General features: G+C 35.8%; 1 protein-coding gene across 1 annotated transcript in view; it reads left to right on the top strand.

Annotated features, from left to right (window-relative positions):
* The window catches only part of FCHO2 (FCH and mu domain containing endocytic adaptor 2), a 100,553-nt gene that overhangs the window by 58,495 nt on the left and 18,294 nt on the right, over nt 1-23,764 (top strand). The window contains exons 11-18 of the mRNA XM_059834235.1: nt 1,850-1,874; nt 10,515-10,581; nt 13,065-13,249; nt 13,850-13,861; nt 14,275-14,299; nt 15,033-15,075; nt 15,889-15,983; nt 21,754-21,857. Of these exons, the coding sequence (XP_059690218.1) occupies nt 1,850-1,874; nt 10,515-10,581; nt 13,065-13,249; nt 13,850-13,861; nt 14,275-14,299; nt 15,033-15,075; nt 15,889-15,983; nt 21,754-21,857 (556 nt within the window). The remainder of the gene's footprint in view (nt 1-1,849; nt 1,875-10,514; nt 10,582-13,064; nt 13,250-13,849; nt 13,862-14,274; nt 14,300-15,032; nt 15,076-15,888; nt 15,984-21,753; nt 21,858-23,764) is intronic.

Below are 23,764 nucleotides of genomic sequence, written 5' to 3'. Positions count from 1 at the left end.
TGTATGCTTTTCAGTTTATCAATACAGTTTTTAAAGTGTTGACACCTAAACTGGATGTTGTGTCTAGTAATGGTTTTACACAGGGAAATACTGTACACAGTGTATTCTATTATATGTTGCTATGCAGGTCAGTCAAGTATTTCACTTCTTTTTCTAACCGCTGCTTTGCATGATTTGGTTGTTTTAGTTTTTATCTACAATCCTTAAATTCCCTTACAGAATCCCCATTTGCCGAAATGTTACCTTACACTAGAAGCATGACCTAGTTCTTTAACCTTAAAAGAAAGCTCATGCATCTAGTGTTGTAAAGGCACATCTGTGTAAAACCTGATGTCCTCATTTTCAACTTCACCAGCATTTGCAAACTTGAGTTTTCCTTTGTATCTTGAGAACGGATCCTGGGAGGTGTTGTTGGTGCTCCTCTGAATGATACCAGATCTGCCATTACTTTTTGAGGTCTATTAGCTCTCTAATTTTGAAAATCTTCATCATGGGCTGAATTACTTGCATTGTAGTTTGCCTCACATCTTCCACATTTCTTAACTTTTGTGGGCTTCAGACTGACTTCTTTGAGTACAGGCTCTTTTTAAAACCACATGTCAGAAAATCTGTTTGTTATATCTTTCAAGAGAAGTCTAATACCTTGGCTCTTCAAGCTGTGAAACAGCTATTAAAATAGCTCTTTAAATTGCTATGAATTCAGTTTAGCCAGCAGAGGGAGGTAAGACGTAAGTAAATTAGAAACTTGGTCATGTGTGTTTTCTTTTATGGGAGGCCTTTCAGAGGAGACAGGATCCTTCATGTCACTGTCAATTCCTTAACAGGCTGTACTGAATTTCATATAAATGCTTCCATGTTAGCAAGTTTTCGTACCTGTTTTTGAAGACACTGTACTTTTTACATTTAACCCATTTAGCCTTTCAGAGAAGATTATTTAGATTGGAGTAAATTTGATTTTTTTCCCTCTTTTTTCTATAAGTGCATGTTTAGAATGTTCAGTTTGATTTTATAGAAACACTGTTGTTCAGTTTCACTGGCATAGCTTTATTTCTCAGGATGCAAATTAGGGAGAACTTATATGCTACTCAAGTATTCCTGGATTCTGCAAATGTAATTGCTTCTGCTTTTTGCAGACATCAGAGAGAATCAGTGTCATTCATTTTTTTAAAAATTATGGCTTAAATCAAAATTATGTTGGAAAAATGTAACACTTGAGAATAATGCACTTGCAATCACTGCCTTTCTGCTTTTGACTTTTTTTTTAAAGTTCTTATTAGGAGGATACTCTGTTATTTTTTTCTGGCATCTTCTAGTGCTTGACTGCAGCTGTGCTTGACAAACACAGACTAAGAATGAAATTCCAAAAGAAGGAAGCTCTGAATTCCTCTAAGAATAATCTTAATTTGTTTGGGAACTGGTTATTGTCCAAAATGTTTTGCAGTTGCATGTGGACTATTTCATTAGGATTGGTGACTTCTACTTACTGTGCACATCACCCACAGAGACCTGACTCTTAAAGTATATTCATCCAAGATATAGCGTGATACTCCTGGCTTCCCTTGATTTTTTAATAATTTTTTTTTCCACTATGATGTGAGTTTGCTTTTTCAGCATTTCTTTTGAGTTTTTCTTCTGCGGTGTTTTGAGCATAAACTTTCAGCTTTTATTTAAATCTCATTCAGCTGAATGTGGATTATCTATAGTGAAAATTTTAACAGAGTCTGAGAGGCAAAAGGGTCAAATGCAATGTTTCAAATTGATTGAAAATATTAAAGGAAGTACCAGAACTGTATGAATAAAATAATTTGTGCATTTTATAATTGTGTATTTTCTTTATTTTTTTTAATAGGGAGTGTCCAGATGCAGACTCAGTTGTAAGTAGACTTATTTCCAAAACAAATGCATATGCTAATATTGTCAAGCACTACAATCTGATGAAAATTAACGATCTGATGAAACTTAACTTACATACAGTCCCCGCAATGTGTTATTTATCTGATAGAGGGTTTAGTATTTTGATAACATAGTTGAAGTGTTAATTTTGCTCAGTACATAGTCTTTAGCAATATATACAAATATGTGTCAGTAGTACATTTATATTTCCTAATAATTTTAGGTTTTAAACAAGGTGTTTTTAGTGCAAGTTTTTGCTACTTTATTTTTCAAGTTAATATTTTAAATTGCTTGGCTAATAGATTCTGAGTAAGATTATATTCCTCTGCTTACTACTGTTTCCTTTGAGAAATCCTTCTAATATCAATGGCATTCTGCTTTATCACTGGCAATAGAGTATAGGACTATACTTTTTAAAATATGGCTTTAAATGCAGTATCTTTAGATGTACTTTATTAATGGCCTGTTTTTCATTGCTGTCAGTTTGATCTGTGATACGTCTTACAATTTTATTTATTAAATGCAAATAACTGACAGTTAAAAATTAAATTGGTATGTTAATGCTATTTTATTTCCTTAATTGAGTCTTTTTATTTAAATGTGTCTTTTGTCTTGAATTATATGTAACAACGATTGCAGCTCCCTATAGCTATAGTAGGGAATAATTTACAAAATAATTTAAGAGATTTTCTGTAGGCTAATTTGTTTTTCAGTTTATTTATTTAGATGCCAATTATATTAAACAATTTAAGTTTCCAAGTTCACCTATTTTGTGGATTTTCTTCTTTACATTTAATATCTGGGAGTTTTAGTACCTACTATTAAAACTTCTTTTGAGAAACTTGGTTTAAAAAAATCTAGTAGAACTATTCTTCTAAATAATGAAAAGTAAATTTTGCCACATAATGGAACTATATGTGTAAGAACAGCCTTGTAAGCATCATCAAGACAGTTATTTTATCCTGTGCAAAGTCTTGATTTAGAGCAAATTTCTTTTCTTGGGTACATTTAAAGTAAAGTAACTTTAGAATTATCCCTATAATTATGAGGCTTTTCACGGAAATAATATCTTTTGACAGTTCAGGTTGAGTCACTGAAGTGAACCACAAGTGGGTTTGACTTGCAATGTTTATTTTCTTCTTTGCTTATTTTGGTCTCTACATTTTTTAAAAAATAATTAGTTAAAAAAATTCAACTGTAAATGTGTCTGACATTCTTTCTGGCTGCATGAGGCACACCATATGATCATCTAAGTTAATTGTTCAGTCTAGATGTAATTTTATATTTCGTTAAACAAAAGGCCTAACTTTCATAGTGTCTAACAACAAAACTAATACTTTCGGTGCATTCTCTTTTTTGTTTTTAATGCCCAACATTTTATGAACGCATTTGGAATTAAAAATTTGGTCTATCATTTCTTCTTGCTTTTTACAAGTTACAGTATTATTCTGAATGGTAGAATGCTTTTATAGCAAAAGCCATTATTGCCATTCTCATCAAAAATGATGCAGCATACCATAGATGAGATTTATTTCACCCCTTACAAACAAGAGCCCCAGAGTGCTTTTACATTTTAAGGTTGATGTCCTCTTCTGGAAGGTCATGTTTCAATTGTTTTTCATTTTTCTTGTCTTTTACTTTAAGATTTCCTTTCCATTTAGTTTTTCAAACTTGATCTAAATAGTTACAGCCATCTATATTGTTATCTCCATGAGAATTTGTTTTATATGGATCTTTGCAATAATACACATTTCAAGAAATTGAACTTGGGAAAGTATTATTGAAAAAAAAAGCAGTTGTCATTTGTGTTTGATTGCTAGAAAATACTGAGGACCAGCCCTCAGAAAATTCAACTTATTTAAGGTGTCCCTATTATGATTTTGGGCAGCTTTGGTCACTCACAGAAAATTTCTGTCTGGCTTTTATATTATTAACATGATCTTTTTTTAAAAGGTGGCTTTTGTTTATTTGTCAAGAATTTTAACTGTGTGAAAGGAATGTAAGAGATAACCACTCTAAATTATTTATAACTTTAAGCACCGAGGTAAATATATTGAAATTTTAGAAGTTAAGGATCCAGTAAGAACTGTCTTCAATACTTTTATCTACCAGTTCTACGTGATATTGTGGATCTTTGAACATACAGCATGTAGTCAATACCATTAGGGCCTTCTCACTACTTCAAAATATATAATGCAGTGTATTCGAACTTGTATTGCCTGTTTCCAGAAAACAAAACAGTGAGAAGGTCCTAAAAAATTTCTTTTGTACCAAAATGGAAGTTCTCAAATTTATCTGTGCAAGCCATCCACATATGCTTATCATTTTTGTAGGTGCCAGATTATATGTATTGCAAAATGTGATGCATTTGAGTAAATTGTTAATTCCTATCAATAATTTTTTGTAACTGCTATAAGAAGCTTTTGTGTGCTCATGAGTAGGAAGGCAGCTGTGAACTGAGAACTGGTATTTGTTAAAAAGGTTGACCACTTCAATAAGCAGTCTCTGTTTAAATATAGATGACAGTATGTTATGAGATTCAAAATTCCTGTGTTGTCATATGTCAGTCTACACATGTAACTTGCATTAAGCTAAGCCTTGATGATTAAGAAAAGTAGACAGTTAACTGTGTGTAGACTAGAAAGAGACAGCAACTGATGTCTGGCTTTGTATGTGTTTATTACCTAGAAAGTTTTTCTAAAGGCAGAACTATTTGTCTTGTTTCCCATGGGTTTGCCATGTCTCTAGTGATGGTCTATAGGAAGATATGAACTCTAGTAGAAACTTTTCTTTTGGGGAAGCATTTACAAGGTTCCACTTGTGTCCAGTAAGATCTGAATTTGGATTGCAGCCATTCCCTTGGTTGGGATACTTGTAGTTCTCCTTCTTCTACTTGACTGCCTATTTTCATAAAGACTGTAGCAATGTAATTATCTTTGAGTCCTCTGTTCTGTCTGTCAAATCCATTTGAAATTGTCCAGTAAGTTCAAAAGTAATTAAGAAGGGAGCCACAGATGCATAGAACATAATGCTGAAACCTTTTTTCATAGGAAACTGGAATGCAAACAAATATATCGAGGCATCCAAAACTTCTCATTAACCTCTTTCCATATGAGTGTAGCATAATTATGGCTGTATAGAATTATACACCATTTTTATTGCTGGAGACTGATTAAATTTGGAACCATCAAACTCTTATTACACAGAATCACAGAATCACTAAGGTTGGAAAAGACTTGTAAGATCATTAAGTCCAACCATCAACTAACACCACCATACCCATTAAACCATGTTCCACAATGCATCGTCCACACGTTCCTTAGTGGAACACAAGTGTAACCTTGTATTTAGTGAAATTCGAATGTTTTTCTTTATTTGCATTTTGTAATGTTTAGTTCTGACATGTTTTGAATAGCTGCCATTGATGGGAGGGTATGAGGCTTTGTAGTCATAGCACGAGACGGGCACTTTGAATACCTGTTTTTCTTTCTGCATCTTTGGCAGTGGAAGAAACTGACTGACTACTCTCTTCTTCCATGTCTTTTGGGTTAAAAGGAGCCCTAAGCAGAGGAGGCTGATAATCTGTAATAGCTCTGTTTTAACCTAAGGCTATACCTCAGTCAAATTTATGTCTCAAATATGTCAAAAGTGGAGATGCTCTTTTTTCTCGTTCCAAGCTATGAGCTTCAACTGCTTACTTTGAGTTCGTTTCAGTCCTCATCTGGATTACAGGAAGTCAGTCCAATTCAATAAAGTGGTAGAAAGTTGATCTGGCAGAAAAAGAAAGAGTGAGCTGTTCAGCTGCACTGTATCTTGAAACAGACCCTGAGGAAAACTGATAAGGAACTCTTATAATCACTGTAGATATCCCAGGACAAGAGAAAATAGAAGTCAAGCTGAAGGGTAGCAAAGGTTCTTTGCTTCTTGACCGATGACCAACCTGTAAGCAGTGCTAAGTTGCTGAGGAAAGGCCAAATGAAGTAGCTAGACTGCAATAAACTCCACATGTTTTTCTCTTGTCCTTTGTATGTAGCCCAGGGGAACTAACCACAGAATCTCTAACATTGGAAAAGACCTGTAAGATCATCAAGTCCAACCATCAACTAACACCACCATGCCCATTAAACCATGTCCCACAATGCCTCGTCCACACATTCCTTGAACACCTCCAGTGATAGTGACTCCACCACCTCCCTGGGCAGCTTATTCCAGTGTTTCACCACTCTCTCAGTAAAAAATTTTTTCCTAATATCCAGCCTGAACCTCCCCTGGTGCAACTTGAGGCCATTTCCTCTTGTCCTGTCACTCGTCACTTGGGAGAAGAGACCAACACCCACCTCTCTGCAGCCTCCTTTCAGGAAGTTGTAGAGAGCGATGAGGTCTCCCCTCAGCCTCCTCTTCTCCAGGCTGAACAACGCCAGTTCCCTCAGCCGCTCCTCATCAGACTTGTGCTCCAGACCCCTCACCAGCTTCATCGCCCTTCTCGGGACACGCTCCAGCACCTCAATGTCCTTCTTGTAGTGAGGGGCCCAAAACAGAACACAGGATTCAAGATGTGGCCTCACCAGTGCCGAGTACAGGGGCACGATCACCTCCCTACTCCTGCTGGCCACACTATTTCTGATACAAGCCAGGATGCTGTTGGCCTTCTTGGCCACCTGGGCACACTGCTGGCTCATCTTCAGCCGGCTGTCAATCAACACCCCCAGGTCCTTTCCTGCGGGGCAGCTTTCCAGCCACTTGTCCCCAAGCCTGTAGCGTTGCATGGGGTTGTTGTGGCCAAAGTGCAGAACCCGGCACTTGGCCTTGTTGAACTTCATCCGGTTGGCCTGGGCCCATCGATCCAGCCTGTCCAGATCCCTCTGCAGAGCCTTCCTACCCTCAAGCAGATGACATGGTAAAGGTGTGGGTTCTCCCGTTGCTTTTTGATGACAGATGGGACAGAGCAAGGAAACTGAGACAAAGTATTCACCAAAACTCAAAAAATAAATTTTGGCAATAGAATGCTTAGTCCTTATGCTTTTTGTATAGGCAGTTTTACTTTGTTATTTATTATGTCATTGTGTTTTATTTCTTTAAAAAATTATTCACCCCAGAAAGTTCATAAAACATACTAATGCAAAGACAGAGTTATAGGCCCTAGATTTTTAATGTGTATTTAAAACCATATAATACCTTAATTAGTAATGTGTTGTATTACATCTGCAAACACAGATAAAACTCTGTGGTTTTTATAGCTATATGTTTAATTGTTTAATAGAACCTCTGAGAATGTGAAACCTTCTTCCAAGGAAGTCCACCTTTCCAGTTACTTCCGTAGAGTTCAATTCATATCCATACTGGGCTTTTTTTTTACTGCAGAGACTACAAGTAACATGTTTGCGTAGGGGGCTAGACCAGACTTTCATCCGCATCGTATTAATAACTACTTCTTACAGAAACCCAAAGTTTGCAAAGTTCTTCTTCCTCTGTGTTGAAGTTCAAAAATGACACATGTATGCATGAAGGTTGTGTTTTTCTCCTCTGATCTGCGTGGTAGGTAAATCAGGTCTTGTCTGTCTTGTATGCCTGATACTTAAAAGACGCACTGTTATCCATGACATAACATATAGTTCTGTAACTGTAGCAGTGTGGAGAAGGGAGTAACAATTAGTCAGGTAAATGTAAATGCCTTCATTAACATCAGATTTGTGAATATGTGTATCTGTCAAAAGGCTGTGTCCTCTACCACTGTTACAAAAAGTGGATTATTAAATAAAATTCTGATGTTTCAGAAAGCAGAACTGTTTACCTGTTCAACCATTCAAAATATTGAAAACAATGTTTTGAAATTACTACTTAACTTGTAAGTAAGATTTTAAAGTATCATTTTGTTTGTATGTGACACAATTTGTCTTTGTCAATACAAAGGTACATCAAGTGTCTCTTCTACTCTTTTCTTCTGTTGGCTTACACACAAATGTTAATTCAATATTTCATTAATGAAAGCAGAATGTGTTTTAAGAATGATCATACATTGGTACAAGATCAATCTGAATCATTGACAAAGCTGGAAATATAAAGCAGATTATTTCTGAATCTGTACACACTGTGTAGAGTCAGATGTTTTAAATTACATCTATTTAAATTTTAGAAATAGGAAAAAAAACAATTACAAATTAAGTTTTCTGCACAGTGTTAGAAAAAAGTGGTAATGTAGGCCTGCTAAAAAGGAAGCAAGGCATTTTTTAGTTCAGAACTTAAGCTGTACAGCATCCATCTCTGTTACGTATGTATTAACTTTGACTTCTTGTCTAAAGTTATGAACACAGGCTACATAGTAAAGTGCCATTGCTGAGGAATAGATGATTCAAATATCTTTGCAAGATGAGAAATAATTAACATGAAAATATTAAGAAAGAAATTTAATGCTTTAAGAATTTTAAGATTTTAGTGCTTTCTAAGGATTTACTTTATCCTAGAGGTTATTCAGTAAATTAAAAATAATGCAATGAAAATAACTTCTGCAAATTCTTTCACAATTTTATATCAAAATAACCAGATTTGCCAGCTATGTTGTGCATGATGTGTGTGCCCAGTAATAATATCCTTTACATATATGGCCCAGCTGGAAGAAAAACCAAATGTTGTATATTTAAAGATTTGTGTTGGTTTTCAATTCATCTTAACCATGTATGATCCTGATCTATTGAAAATTGCCTAGTATGACAACTAAAATAATTTCAGAATTCAGAAGTTGTAGTATTGTAGGAAAATGTACCTAGCCTCTAGCTGTATGTTTTTGTTCTGTTTACTTTGATGTCAAGTTTCATTAGTGTTTTTTGATATATAAACAAGGTCAGCCTGAGGTCAAGCGTAGCTAAGAACCCTGATTTGAGCAAGTAGAGCTAAGGTACTGGACCGTGTGATCCCACTCTTATTACTTTTTTTTTTGTTGTTCAGTTCTTTTTCTTCTTTTTTTTTTTTAATCAAATAGCAGTGAAGTCCAGATCTTACAATTATTTCAAGAAATTGCATCTATATGTTCCATATTTTAAGATTTGAGCTTAAGGATTATTTTTTGGCCTTAGTTTAATGCACTATTTAATTGGGTACAGTATTACATCTCCTATATAGGATTGTATTTCTTACTCTGTAGCAGAAAGTTTGATCTGTGTTTAAATTAATTCCATTTAATTCAGAAGGCCTAGACTTAGAGCGCTGTACAGAGGAGAATCTTTCTTAGTAAAATATCAGACATCCCATTTGTGGTACCTGTAAAAGAAATTCAGATAAACATTCTAATGTTTATCTTCCTTTGGAATTCAAAAGCTATTAAAAGTGAATATCTCTTTAAATTTGGCTTCAAATTTTAGGTGAAGTCAAGTGGTTCCTTACTAGTCCACTTAAAGTCTTCAGTGTAAGTCATTTTATTACATCTTGTGGCTTATAACAGCAAGGTATATTTTGGCCATACTGTATATATATCTATTACTCAAACTGCCTCCCAGTACTTACCTTCCGGTAGAATAAACTGATGGGTACACTAGAATAAATCACTTTTTTAGATGAATCTTGTCATTTTTATAAGAAATTTGTAACTGGTGAAATCACTACATTTTGAAGGCACTTGAATTGTGGTTTTTTGTAATAAACTTACTGAGGCGTCTGAGCAGTTCACATAGACTAACTGCATGCGAAGTCATGAGTGGGCTTTTCTGTTCTGAGTGGGGAAAGTATCTGTGTATCCAAGTTTACCCCTTTATATATAATATACACGAGTGTGGGTTTTTGCACATTTTTAAAATTTAGTTTCGTACATTAGAGACTTGTTTCTCTCTGCCCCAAAGCTTTTTTAGGAAACCAAGTGCTTAGCTAAGCATGCTGAATGATTTTAACATAATACTCTTCAATTTATATCTAATTGCCTGCAAGAACTGGAAAAGAGAACTAGTCTGAAGTTCCCAGATGCTTATTAGCTTTGAAAATCCAGGATGGTGCTGGAGATGTGTAAAGAAAAACTTTGGAACCCAATTTTGAGCACTTAGATTTAAGTTTCATCCACGTCTTTTAATTAATGTCAATATTCTTTGCTAAAGCAACAGTGCAGGCTTGCTGCCTTTTCGGGGGGGGGGAGAGGAAGTTGCAGCCTGTGTAACCTGAAATGCTTTTACTCACATGTTAAAGTATTGACTAGTACTTAGGAAGGGTTTTGCTCCTGCACCATCAGAGCCTCCAGTGACTTAACTGAGAGAATTAGAAGTAGAAATTGGGAAAATATTTAGGGATGAGAGAATGGTAGGCTTATTTAACACTTAATAGTAAAGCTAAGATCCTTCTGTTGGTTTCTGACCTTTTTGATAGAGTACCAGTAAAAGCAGATGCATTCAAACTTCCCAGTTTTCACGGGAAATTTGGAGGTTGTTTTGTTGTATTCTGTTCCTGAGGTACCTTGTCACGCTCGTTCTGAACTACAGATCATAACTTGAGATAACTGTAATAATTAATGGTGAATAACAATTACTTTTATGAGTTGTCGTAATCAAATTTTAATTGTCAATTATATAAAATTCAGTCTGATGTAAGAACAACATGGTTTTTTACTTATTTGTTAATATCATCGTTTCTGTTGTTGTTTTTAGAACATTCCTGATGTAGATGATGAAGGATACAGCATTAAACCAGAAGCAACACAGGATATCCTTTTTAGTATTACTGTGCCAAGTTATTTGATGTTATTACAATTCTTTGGAGAGAGGAAGTACTGATTAAAGTGTTAAGTAAAGGAAGATGATGACATTCATGCTTATGTTGCAACCTTGTATTCTTATGTTCATAGCTTTTGCAAAATGTGTAAAATTTTGTCTATCTTAGATTTTGTGTGTGTGCAAATGTTAAAGATTAGATCAGATGTTTAAAAATATGGTTGTTGTCTGACAGTAAAAGAACAAAATAAAACAAAGCCTGAAGAAAAGCTTTAAGGTGACCATGCAGATCTTTCTCCTTGAAAAGCTCTCAGAGAGTTTAAAGTAAAGTCTGTAAACTTTTTTAAGCATACGGAGTGGTTATCTGTTCTATACCTGCACTCTCCTGCTTTTTTATAACACCATTAAAAAGATCGGGAGCTCCAGCAGTCTAGAAATAGAATTTCTGTTACTTAATGAAGTCATTACACCACATGCTGTTTCTAATTGGTGCTTCTAGCTTATTACTGTCTTTTTATAATAGCTTTGATATGCAGAACAGATTTTTGTTATGAGTCATTTTTTGTGGAGGCTTGTGATTTTTCTCTGCTCTTCCTTTGAAGGAAAAAAATTCTTGTCCTCTTTTTCCCTCCCATCAGAAACAGAGGGAAGCTCTACTTAAGAGATGGGAATAATTGCTGCAGATCTAAGCAAACCTAATATGTTAGCAAGATAGCTCATTTTTGGAAATGTATTCACTGAATTCTCTGGGTACTGCAGATAAAATGTAAACTTACACTTTGCAATTACTTTGAATTGTGAAAACTTTTAAACAGTTAACAGCACCTTAAAGTGGTCCAATCAATCATCATAGCTTCTCTGTTTTCATCAGCTTTGCAAAATACGCCTCTGTTGCCCCAGTGAGGATTCCTGTACCAATAAAAGCAGTTCGTGTTATCTCCTATTTACAAAATCGATATAAACGTGAAAGACTTTTATCCAGTTCTGAGAGGGGCATTATTTCATGCTTTGCATACATTTATGAAAGGGAGAGAGGAGTGAACAACATTCATGCTTTGTAAATGATTTGTCTGGACATCCTTTTCTGTATTACCCTTTTTATTGTGAAACAATAGAAAAAGCCATACATTCAGTGAAAAAGCTCAATGATTTACAATCCCTGTCAGCCAGGTAGTACTTCAGCTTCTGAAAATCTTGACCAGATTCAGGAAGTCATCAGTTCCCTTCCTCTTTTTCTCCCTTAGCCTCCAAGAGTGGATATTTGTTCTGTTGCTGGGAACTTTTGAGGTGATTTGTTGGAGGACATTGTTTTACCATAACAGCAGTCAGTAAGTCCAGTCTTAAGTGTTGGAAAAGCATTTTACAAGAGCTGCCTGATTCCTGGGAGGTGAATCTTGAAACTTGGTGGTAACTTTCAAGACAAGAGATCTTTTGATGAGATGAAAAATTACTTGTATTTGAAACTTTCTTTTCTAGATATGATCCATTCTGGGGGACAGACAGTCTGTAAGATGATGACATTTGACTTCTTCCTCACCACGACTCAGGGATTCTTTCAGTTGGAGTGCATTTGGAATGTCTTTAGGATTCAGGTTTTAATCTTTGTCAGAGAATAGTTTGAAGAGATTTAATGCCAATGGCTGGCATGTTTCCAAGTGAAAATAACAGAAGTGAGGTATAGAATATATATGCTCCCCCTAGGTAGAGGCAAATTTTCAAATTCTTTCTTGTCAAAACATGCATCTTTTAAGACTTAGCATAGGCCTTTCAGAGCTTTTGTTCAGTGCAGCTCCTATGCATATAAAGACCCACTGCTAAATTCATCTGTGTATTTTGATTATTTTGAGGGCTGAGTTGTTACTGTAATTCCTTTCTTTGCCAAGGATGACAGTGCTTTAAGCAGATGACGTTGTTCAGTTTACTCTGCAGCCTTCTGTGTAACTGGCATCCTTTCCTGCAAAATTTTCAGTGCCACTCTGCAAAAGGGGCAAGTAATGGTGGCTGCTGCTGCTGCTTCCTCTACTGTTAACGCTTGGTACAGGTACCATGGGCATTTCACTGCTAATTAAAAAGGCTAGGGCTTTCCTTCACTTGGTTTAAAAGGATTTCAACAAGAATCCCTGATTGAGTCTTACAACTCCTAAATTTAATGTGCAGAAGTGTTGCTAATGTAGAATCTGTAATTTATCCTGATGCCTTCAAATATACAGTTGTTCAGTTATATGACAGATGCAATTTTTTAGTTACATGACATAGTGCCTTTCAGAACAGAATACCATTATGAATATAAATGGAATATAAAAACTGAATTTTAACTCTGAGTTGTGAATTTTGGACTGTGGGTATACTTGAAGTGTCTGTGGAAGTGCACAAAGAGGTTAGGCAGCATTGTTTATCTGTGGCGTTCACTTAATATAAGCATTTTGTAGACCATGATTATGAAATGGATTAAGCAGAAGAATTTGAAGTATTTCCACCTTAACGGAGAAAAACATACCAAAGAGAACCATTTCTATTCATCCAGTGATTCTGACTCTGAAGATGATGAACCCAGGAGGTTCCATGTAGAAATAAAACCTGTCCAGCCAAATAATAGCTCTCAATATACCATGCCTTCCTTGGATGAATTGAAAGTATCTATAGGGAACATCACTCTTTCTCCAGCAATATCTGTAAGTTGCTTTGTTCCTTGTACTTTTAATGCATAGAAGAGAAAAGTGGTAAACAACCTTTAGTGTAAACATATATTTTACTGTTCAGAAATTATTACAGGTTCGAGTTCATTCTTTTTTCCTTGTGCTTTAGGTCATCTTTGATACACTTTGGTACACTTTATTGCAGTGTAACATTAAGTAATTCTTCCTTCTCAGATTTTAACTTTCCTTTGAGTCTTGGGAGTGCTTGGTCCTTGTCTTTCTGCTGTTGCCACCACAAGACATTTGACTACATTGTGGAGTTAGCTGAGCATGGCTTTTAACATAGTTTACTAATTAGTATTTGATAATAAATTTGATAACAAACCTTTAAAACTGATCATATAATGTGGATACATGTTGAACATTTACAGTGCAGCTTTATTGATGTATCCTGCCAATCCACAGAATGAAGCTTTATACCATGAGATGATAGTACAAATAAATAGTATTAAAGTATGCTAGTACAATATTCAGATCAGAATAAGAACAGCTCTGATTTTAAGGAAAATATTGTGCATAACATATTAAAATAATAATGATTATTTTTCTCTTTATTTCCGCACACTTTGAAAGCAGAGATACAGTCCTGTAAGTACAAAATGGCTTTTTATTCACTTTTTTAGATTGAAAACAAGTAACTGTAGTATGTGAGGGGAGTTACTGGCAAAACCTTAGGAATGTTTCTTTTCATATATACCATGTGATATATAAACTGTTTAATTTTACTGCCCCAGCCTGTAAAGGGATTTAGTAATACTGCTCCCTTTGTCAGCTCTACAGTGTTCGTTCCTGCCTTTTCTTACTGGTGTGGCAGATGTGCACTGGTTGCTTTGTTCTGGCTCATGTTCTGGTCTTCTGCAAGCTCAGAATGTTTTGCCTGGCATTGAAAGCAAATGATCTCATAGAAACTTGAGTGGAAATAAGAACGGGGGGACTAGTAAGCGTTTTATTTGACAGTTAGTAGAAGAATTTATTCCTTTTTTTTTTTTTTCTTGTTTCAGGGACAAATGAATCGAAATTCATCCAGTAAGTGTGAATCTTTAACTTTTAGTCTGTTTACGTACGTTTTTTAACATAGCATGAAAATAGGAGGGTTTTTAATTGTTGAAGAAATAAACTTCTTAAGTATCTGTATTTTAAATAGAAAAAAATACTTATCCTGTCAGTTCTAGGTACCTCTTCTTTTTCTATATGCGCAGCTGTTCCCTATTCTGGGAAACAGATAAGGCTGTCTGTGACAGTGATGAGGAACACATCCAAGAGCCAAAGGGGGGGACCCCATGGAAAAGACTCCTGTGCAAGTTCTTAAAACCCTTCCACCCAATGAAGTTTAGTATGATCCACAAACCAGCAAAGCACACTCTCTCTGTTTTATAGTCAAACACATAAAACCTGGCCATGGAGATAGAGGACAGAGCATTAGTCTCTATCCTGTAGGGTTTTTTTTCAGTGGGAAACCAAGCCAGATTTGCTGAAGAATAATATTGATGTAAACAGTATAATTTAAGGAAGACACTTCAAGTGAACAACACTTCCTCTTGAAATGCATTGCTTTGTGTAGTCCTATCCTATTAGAAGGTATTTCAGGAATATCTGAATTTATATTATCAGAAATAATGCATTTTCTCTTTTCTGTTTTAATAATTCATAATTAGTTTTGAACTGCAAGTGTTAATATTTACTATCTTTTTATGTTGAAGCTGAAATTTTTATTTTAGAGTGTCACAGCTTTGGTAATAATACTGTGTCTTTTGCTTAGGTGAAGAGTTAACAAAATCAAAGCTTTCTGCTCCAACTAATGAGTAAGTTCAAATTTAAAATTCTATCAAATGCACTTTTGTGGGAATTTGGTCTTACTTATATCTGATACTCAGAAATTCATTGGAAATACCAGCTGACTGCTGATAAGTTAAGGAGTAATTATGCAAAAATGGAGATTTCTATTAATTTTTTTCCCCTTCTAATGCATTTGTTTCATTGTGGTGTGTCTCAGGTGATATTTATAATTACATGATTACAAAATACTGGTTTTTATTAAAATCTCAGGTTTTAAATAAGACAGGTTTAGTTTTTATGCTATAGTGTTCCATGGTAAAGTGTTTAAGATTACAAGCCCCAGATTTGGACAGGTCTGTATACATTGCTTATATGTTCAGTATATCATAGAATCATAGAATCGTTTAGGTTGGAAAAGACCTTTAAGATCCACAAGTCCAACTGTAAACCTAACCCTGCTAAGTCCACCACTAAACCAAACCATGTCCCTAAGCACCTCGTCCACGTATTCATTATATACTGAAATAAATGGATTTGAAGATGTACATCTCCTTGAAAATGACAGTCATTTAACTGACATTATGAAGTATGTCCACAAACAAACTTGCACCAAGGTGCCAGTTCAGATAATGTCATTATGTAAATCAGTTTCTTGACCTGCAATTTGTAAGTACTTTCTATTTTTAGATACAAAGAGTGACTAATAAAGAAGAATTTATCAAATGTATTTATCATATTATTATAGTTATTATATTATCAAACTACTACTGAAGTTGTAGTTTGATTTTTATGAGTATATACATCTTTTGTTTATATTCCAATTGTAACTCTTAATATAGAAAGGGGAACAGTGACCTCCTGGTATGGGATCCACTCTTCAGTAGTTCTCTTGAATCTTCCTCTTCAGCTTCCTTGGCATCCTCATCCTCCTCAGGTAAAATATTTGATAGTAGAAAATATTTTCTCTATATTTCAGGATGTTCTGTTGTTGCTTTTTAAGTTCTTGCAAGGGGATGTGCTTTGAGTATTGAAATGAAAGAATTCTGTAAAGTGGTATACTGTCTTATAAGTAATACACAGCTGAGGGTGCAGTATATCAGGCTTTCAAGCTAGGGAGCAAGGGGGAAGAGGGAACACTAGAAACCTTAGGAAAATTCTGTCTTGCTTCTGCCTTTTTTTATCACCTTCTCTCAGTTTCCAAAAAATTATCACCATCTAGAATATAATCCTATTTTTTCACCTGCCTGGGCTGGGAGATTAAATGGAGGTTGTTGCAGCAACTGTGAGACAAGCTGAGCTTGCACTGTGAATAGAGATAGGTTTCTTCTTTCCAGGACAGTCCATTGAGCTATGTAGTACAAAGGCACCGCAGAGCTTTGCTGTGAGGAACCTGTTTGCTATAGGAAACCATGATTCGGTTAGGAGTCGTGCAGGCATAATCCAAGGGGAGACGAATAAAAATGACAGGACTGAGAGCAGAATTAAGGGGGAGTTCCTGGCACCACCTGAGACCAGGGGTATTGGGAGGAAAAGAGTGGGCTGAGGAATATGGGAGGGGCAAGGGGAAGGCAGATGTTGCGTGGGATTTTGGGGTGCAGGATTCTGGAGGATATTAGTGTGGACAGGACAGTGTCAGGCTTTCCTGAAACCTGGTCTTTGGAGGGGGGGGGGAGGGGGAATCACAAAGATAGTCAATATTGATTGTTACATTCAAAAGGCAGTGAAAGAGAAGGAGGCAAAATAGCATACAAGTGGGTATAAGTGTTGAAGAGGCTGAGAAAAGGAGATGTTGAGAAACTAGTTCAGAAAAAGGAAGGAGAGGCTGAAACAAAAGCAGATATTATGGCTGTGTTAGGACCTGCTTACTGTAAGTATTTATTTAGATTATTTCTTATTTATGTTGATTATCTCAGGGGATTTAAAGCAGAATCTATTTACTAACAGTAGCAGATACGCTGTTCCCATAGTTCTTCTCAATCTACCTACTGCATATCTATTTTCCACCCCCTGCTGTCTTAATGTAGAGACTTTTCTCCTCCTACATGTCTGAGAAAGGAAGTGTTCACTGTTTCTTTTAGCAAGGTATTCATATTCCAAAAAATATAATAGACCTCACTTCTTTGTTCACAATTATGGCTTTCTAGCTGTTTTCCTCTGTGCTTGAGCATACAGATTGAAGAACAGTAAGGAGAAGAGTACATGTATCAATAGGGGAATTCTGCACAAGTAGTGTTAATTCTTCTTGGCCTTAGTAATGTCCCTTTAGCAGCAACCAGCGTTGCTATGTAACCCTTTGGGTTTTAAGTGGAACTACAAATTCATGTTCAAAAAGTGATGGTTTTTAACAAATCTAGCTTGCGGAAATCATTACATTGTCTCTTCCTCACTTAGGTAACCAGTCCAGATTATTGGCTAGTGGATCCAAATTTTTGACATATTTAAGGATAAATTATACATAGATAAATAGTACTGGAATATGACAAAAAAGAAGTCGTGCTCTCTCAAAATAATCTGTTTTGCTAGCTTTGATCTGGTGTTGGAGTCTGTAGAGGAAGGGAGAGGATGCTTGATTTGTTGTGCTGGTGGTTGTTACTGTATCCAATTGTTTATTGCTACGTCTGGATGGGAAGTCAGAGCAGGTTAGGAAATGTTCATACAGCCCATCCTGGCAGCAGGACTGTGGAGAAAGTAGTCTCTCTCTGATGAGTAGTGACAGGTGATTGGGATCCATAAAATCCTCTGTAGCCATATCTGCGGGGGAGTCATCTACTTGAGCCCTCATACCGAAAAAAGGCGTATGCACAGAGCCCTACATTTCATTTAAGTTGGTGGAATATAGTGTCCTGTGGGCATAAGTCAATTTTACATATAAGATATCTGTGCCTTGGCAAACTTTATCTGCTAAATAATTATTCAAATGATTGTTGTTCCAGGAGTTAACTAAGATACTTACACTTGTGAAATGATCTGTGGAGTTAAGTAGAAAGTGAGTGTTCTGAAGTATAACAAATTACTAATACATTTGGGGAAAAAACCCCACTGGATTGATGTAGGCCATATTGTTGTTTAAATCAAGCTCCGATGCTCACTAACCTGCAGCTTAGTTCTAAAGACTTTAAAAAATACACAACTTTGATCTGATTGTATTTTCCTTGAAATCAGTGGTATATCTTCAACTTAAAGGTTAATACAGGTAAGCTGATGCTTAAAGCGTTTGAAAATCTCAATCCAAAACTTAAATTACATTTACAGTTGTTTTGTATACAGCATATCTGCATATCATGATGTAGCATGTCCCACAGGACAGGTTACTTTCTTCTTTTTACTGTTAAAACATTTCTTTAGATACTGTTTCGTAATTCTGTGTTAACCACTGAACGCTTAAACTACCATGGTATTTGAGCAGACAGTGGTTTATGCAGCATGGAAGTAAACTTTGGTCATCCATGAATAATCCTGCTTTATTAGAAGTTTAAGCTAACTTAACAAACACAACAGACGTCTTTTAGCCAGCTATTGATATTGTAAAGATGCTTCTTTTTATTTTTCTCATTGTCATCCATATGTATTTTTAAAATAGTTTTGAACATTTCCACATGGTTTTTTGACTAGATTTATAGTAGTATTTTAAAGACTTTGAATTATATTTAAAATATCTGTTAGAAAAGGAAAGCTATGTTAAAACTCTGTTTATGTGGGCTTAGAGAATGTACTTGTTCATGGCAAAAGGACCACTGTAGAGAGGACACCTATTCTTTTGATCTGAACTTTTAAATGTGTTGCTCTCTTCTTTCATTCTGTATGTCACTCTGCTGTTGCTCCTAGCTTTGCCAGTCTGCAAGATGTTGAGAATTGACTAACCTTGCATTTTCTGCTTTTGTTGTCATCTACTGCAACAAGCAACAGCCAAGTGCAGGGAATCCTTGTGGAAAACTCCTGTTTTCCAGCAGCCTGAAGACTATAGGATGAGAGAAGAAATAAACTGGGGTGGATGATGCCTCATACATATAGTTACTGATTAGATAGTGGTTGATGCAGACAGAAGAATATCAAACAGGGTCTCATGGCTGCATTGTCTTTGTTCATTCACAGGCCAGCCATTATGTTGGGCCTTTCCATTACAAATGTTAAGGGTAAGAGGATAAAAATGTGTGGAAGGAACATGAGAGGTTATGTTTGATTAAATAACTTTGAAAGAAATGAAAACAGAAGGAAACAAAAATGGAATAGGACACAAGAAGAAAAAGGCAAAGATGAGAGGGAGTTAAAGTACAACCGAGAGAAAGAGAGGAATAAGTAAAGTCATGAGAAGTAGGGCCTTAAATGGAGAAAACCAAAATAAATTACTTTCTGGCTTACTTAAAAAATGGAAAGTGACATGGTTGGCAGTATGAAAGAAGTACATGCAATATGTAGTGAGGGTTTTTTTCTTTTATTTGTAAGTGGTGGGATTTTTAGCCTAGTAGAGCAGTTATTTTTGATGCTGGCTAGTAATCCTCATGCAGTGGATTTTGAATACTTTTTTGAATATTGAAATTTTCATCTTTTCATTGTTCGTCCTAGTTTCAATTCTTCCCTTTACCTTCAGCTACACTAAAAGAGCACAACAGGAGCTCCTCTTCATCTACCACTGACTTGCCTGGGTGTAGAGTATCTCAGTCTTTGCTTGGACACCAGACAGATTCTGGGTCTAAAAGCCCATCCTCACCAGACTTTACTATTAGCACTTTGTGCAAATCTGGTGTTACAGCAGCGCCGTCAGGGAGTACCAGTACTTTATCCTGTGTTTCACGGTCTCAGAGTGACTGGATTTCCTTTGCTGATGAACATCTTACAATTAGACACACAAGCGCAGACAAGAAGGAACCCCAAAGATTGTATTTAAAAACTGAAAATGCCTGCCTTGCCTCGTCTGCTTTGCTTGGGAATTCTTCCAACAGCTGTGCTTCTGAGGATCAAAGTGACCTTTTCAATAAAACTATATGCCATGAACAATTATTCATTGAAGAAACTGGCACGGCTGTTGAAATTTCTTCCACATCATCTTCAGCACTACTGGACTATAGTTTAGTGTCTTCTTGTTCTTATACAAATAAGGGTATGGCAAGCATGCATTGTGTATTGCTTTTTGCTAATAACTGACTCCAAAAAGCAAGATTTGGACTCATTTTTTCTTTTTGTTCTTATTGCTCACCTGATGTTAAAATTAACTCATCTTCTTACTTAGAATGTACTAAACTGCTTGTTAGCACCAACTTCCTTGAAAGTTAGGACAATGTAGTAAATATTGAGCTTGAAATAAGAAGAAAAATTCAAATTATTCAGTTAAAGGCATTGCTTTCTCTTAACTATTAAGAGCTTTGCTTTTCTAGAAATAGGAATTTATTTTTGTGGGATGTCACATAGCAGTGAGATCTCAAAGATTAAGTGATTGAATTTGCAAAAATTCCATTCCTAAATAGCTTTGTATAGATATTTTCAGATTAAATGTAGTTAAATAAATTGGAATTAAAACTGTTCCTTTTTAACACCCAGTATTTTGAAGCATGGATGATATCACAGTAATGCTACATACTAAGAGTGCAAAGGAAAACTGCATTGGGGCAAGTGTGCCATAACTCACTGAATGCCTGTGGTACTGCAGCAGGCTACTCAGTGTTTAGCATGCACTGTCATCTTGGGGCATAATAAGAATTTTAAAGGAATGACTGATACTTGAGAAGTTAATTTATCTGAGGACATTTGAGTTTGCAACTCTTAAGGTGGATGTGGTCAGTATTAGCTTAATTTCTTTCTTCCCAAGTCAGTGATGAAACTCCCGTACTTAAACAACAGCAGTTATGCTGAATGCCTGAGAAAATTCCGTACTAAATAACATTAACTGATTTAATTAAGAAAGAACTATACACAATAATCTGAGGGAGATAATAGGATGTGCTGCAACAACATAGGCGTATATTAGGATTTCAGTCTACTTTAAGGTTAATTTTAGATCTGGTGTACTCATTGGGTGGCATCTAACATTTATTTTGAAATACAGTTCTATTTGCTCTAATCAGAAAAGTGACTTTGTAAAAGTGGCATCTTTGTACTGCTGTCACCATCTGTTGTTTCTGTTAGGTTTACAAGGACATGGGGGCATTATTTTTTTTCACCTGCTTTTTACTCCTGATAGCTCAGCTAAGAGATAATAAGGAGTTAGTGCGTTCTTAAAATCAGCAGAGTAATTTATCTGTTACACTGGTGTATACTTATTGAAGTAAATGGGATTTCAGTGGGCAAAATTTGGTGTAAACAGAGTTATGCCATTGTCAGCCAGGACCAAATATGAATTTCCACTGAATTTTCCATTTATGGTAAGACTTGAAAGACCATCCTGTATTCTGAATCCATACAGATTATACACAAAAGGAAACTTGGGTAAAACCATCTTTTTATGTACAAACCTCCAAGAATAGTTGGTATAAAGTCATTTGAGAGCAATGAGAAAGCCCATGATGCCATTTTTAGAGTCACTTTTTGGGATATCACATGGCCCTATTTTAAAAGCATTTATGATTAGCGGTAAATCTTACAAAATGGAGCTTGTAAAATAGGAACTCTTAATAGAAACATAACTTCCAGTTATTCTATTCAAGTGAGTATGTATTTATGATCAGTGTGACCTTTCTGATATTTACTTCCTTAAATTTGCTTTCTTCCAGCAAGGCCCACAACTCCTCTTTCTGTAGGCACCATTGTACCCCCTCCAAGGCCTGCTTCAAGACCAAAGCTGTCTACTGGAAAACTTAGTGGGATTACTGAAATAGTATGTATAGAATTTTTTAATTTTTTTTTAATTCTCCATTGTAATTTTATTTCAGATATACCATTCATTTACACTGTTACCGTGGAGTTACTTGTCAGCCAATGTTCAAGGAATCACATAAGCAGATTTTCACCATTGCCAGACAGGCATGGAAGTTGTTCGTGATAACTATATTACCATAACAAAACAATTCTTAACAAAACTAAAAAGGTCCAAAACATAATCTTTGCATTGGCTGAATGTTTTTAATTGAACAAATCAATAATTTGATAATGATATGATAGCATGTGTATGAGATTGAAGTTTTCAAAATGTGAAATACTACTGAAGTTATTAACAACTTGATCTAGGGATCTAGGTTGATCTAGGGATGTCACCAAAGCTTTGAGGAATGAATGGTATTAAGTAGATCTTTATCAGTCATGTGTTGACACAAGAGGTGCTGGTTGGTGGAGAAGGGAGGTGGCAGATTGCAGCGGCTGTCCATCATGATAGTGAGAGGTTACACCCTGTCTGCACCTCTGCTCACTGCCTGCAGTGCAGGTCCACCTGCCATTAAGGAATGTGGCAAAGAATGCAAATACCCAGACAGCATATCAAACCAAGCCATGCTTGATCTCTTCTGTGAACTTAGGATTCTTTGGGTTTCATTTGACTTTTTGACTTGGAAAAATGTTACCGTGGTAAGATCCTCTTACTGTCTTTCAAAGTAGAAAGATATTTTCACCATATTCTTGTTATGGACAAAATTCTGGTCTTATAAATAAATTTGTAGTAAATTATATATAAATTTGTAGTAATTGCTCTTAGACCAAGGAATCTGTTTTTCATGTCATCATAATCAAAGAGAAGAATTTAGCTGGTGCTGTTCTGCTATAAAGTATGATTCTGCACAAAGCTACATACATTTTATACTGTTGTTTTAGAAATTGGCTATTATCTGGATACAAGTGGAAGATTGTCCGTTGTCTTCATTATATATCAACTCCTGCAATTCCCAGTCTGTATAAAAGCCACATACCCAGCAACAAATGTGGTAGAACCAAATTAAAAAAAAAAAAACAAAAAAAACAAAAAAAAACCCCACCCAAAACAAAAACAAAAAACCCACAGTTACCCAGCCAAAATAAATGCTTCAGGGGTTCCAGGACCTTTTAGATAGTTAATCCCAAAATGATCATTAGTTAGTTTAATACTTTAACAGTTAAGTGAATCCTAAAACCATCCAGAGATTTAGGTTGGAAGGGAGTTCTGCAGTTCTCTAGGCCAACTTCCTGCTCAAAGAAGGGCCAACTTCAAAATTGCATCAGGTTGCTCAGGGACATGCTGAGTTTTGAAAATCTTCAGAGAGGGAGATCATAGAATCTCTTTTGGCAACCTGTCGCAGGATTTAACCACAAGGTTACAAGAAGGAATTTTTTCCCTAAGTTCAGCTGGAATTTCCTTTGCTGTAGCTCTTGCATCTCTGAGAAGAGCCTGACTCTGCCTTCTTTGTACCCCCTTTTAGCTAGTAAAAGTCTGCCAGTAGATCCCTCCTTAGGCTTCTGTTCTCCAGGCTGAACAAACCCAGGTCCTTCAGCCTCTCTTCTCTCTCTCATGTGCTCCAGTCCCAACTATTTTAGTTGCCCTCTGCTGGACTCACTTCCAGTTTGTTAGTAGCTCTCCTTTAGCTCTGTAAATCCACATTTGCTGCACACACACACACAGGGCTGAAGGCTTAGGTTCTGCTACTGTGTTATAGCACAATTATTGACAAACTGCTAGTTAATCAAACAAATTAGACTTAACTACCTAGGCAAAAAATTAATAATGATAATCTATGAAATTATGGAATTGATTCCAATTGAAAATGTGGGTTCTCCGTTTTATGCTAAAAACTAGGATAGACAAAGCATTAACAGAACTGT

The sequence above is a fragment of the Gavia stellata genome, chromosome Z (assembly GCF_030936135.1).
Source record: "Gavia stellata isolate bGavSte3 chromosome Z, bGavSte3.hap2, whole genome shotgun sequence".
In the NCBI taxonomy this organism is placed as follows: domain Eukaryota; kingdom Metazoa; phylum Chordata; class Aves; order Gaviiformes; family Gaviidae; genus Gavia; species Gavia stellata.
The sequence above is the reverse complement of the archived record's forward strand: the minus strand, read 5'-3'. Positions and strand labels throughout refer to the sequence as shown.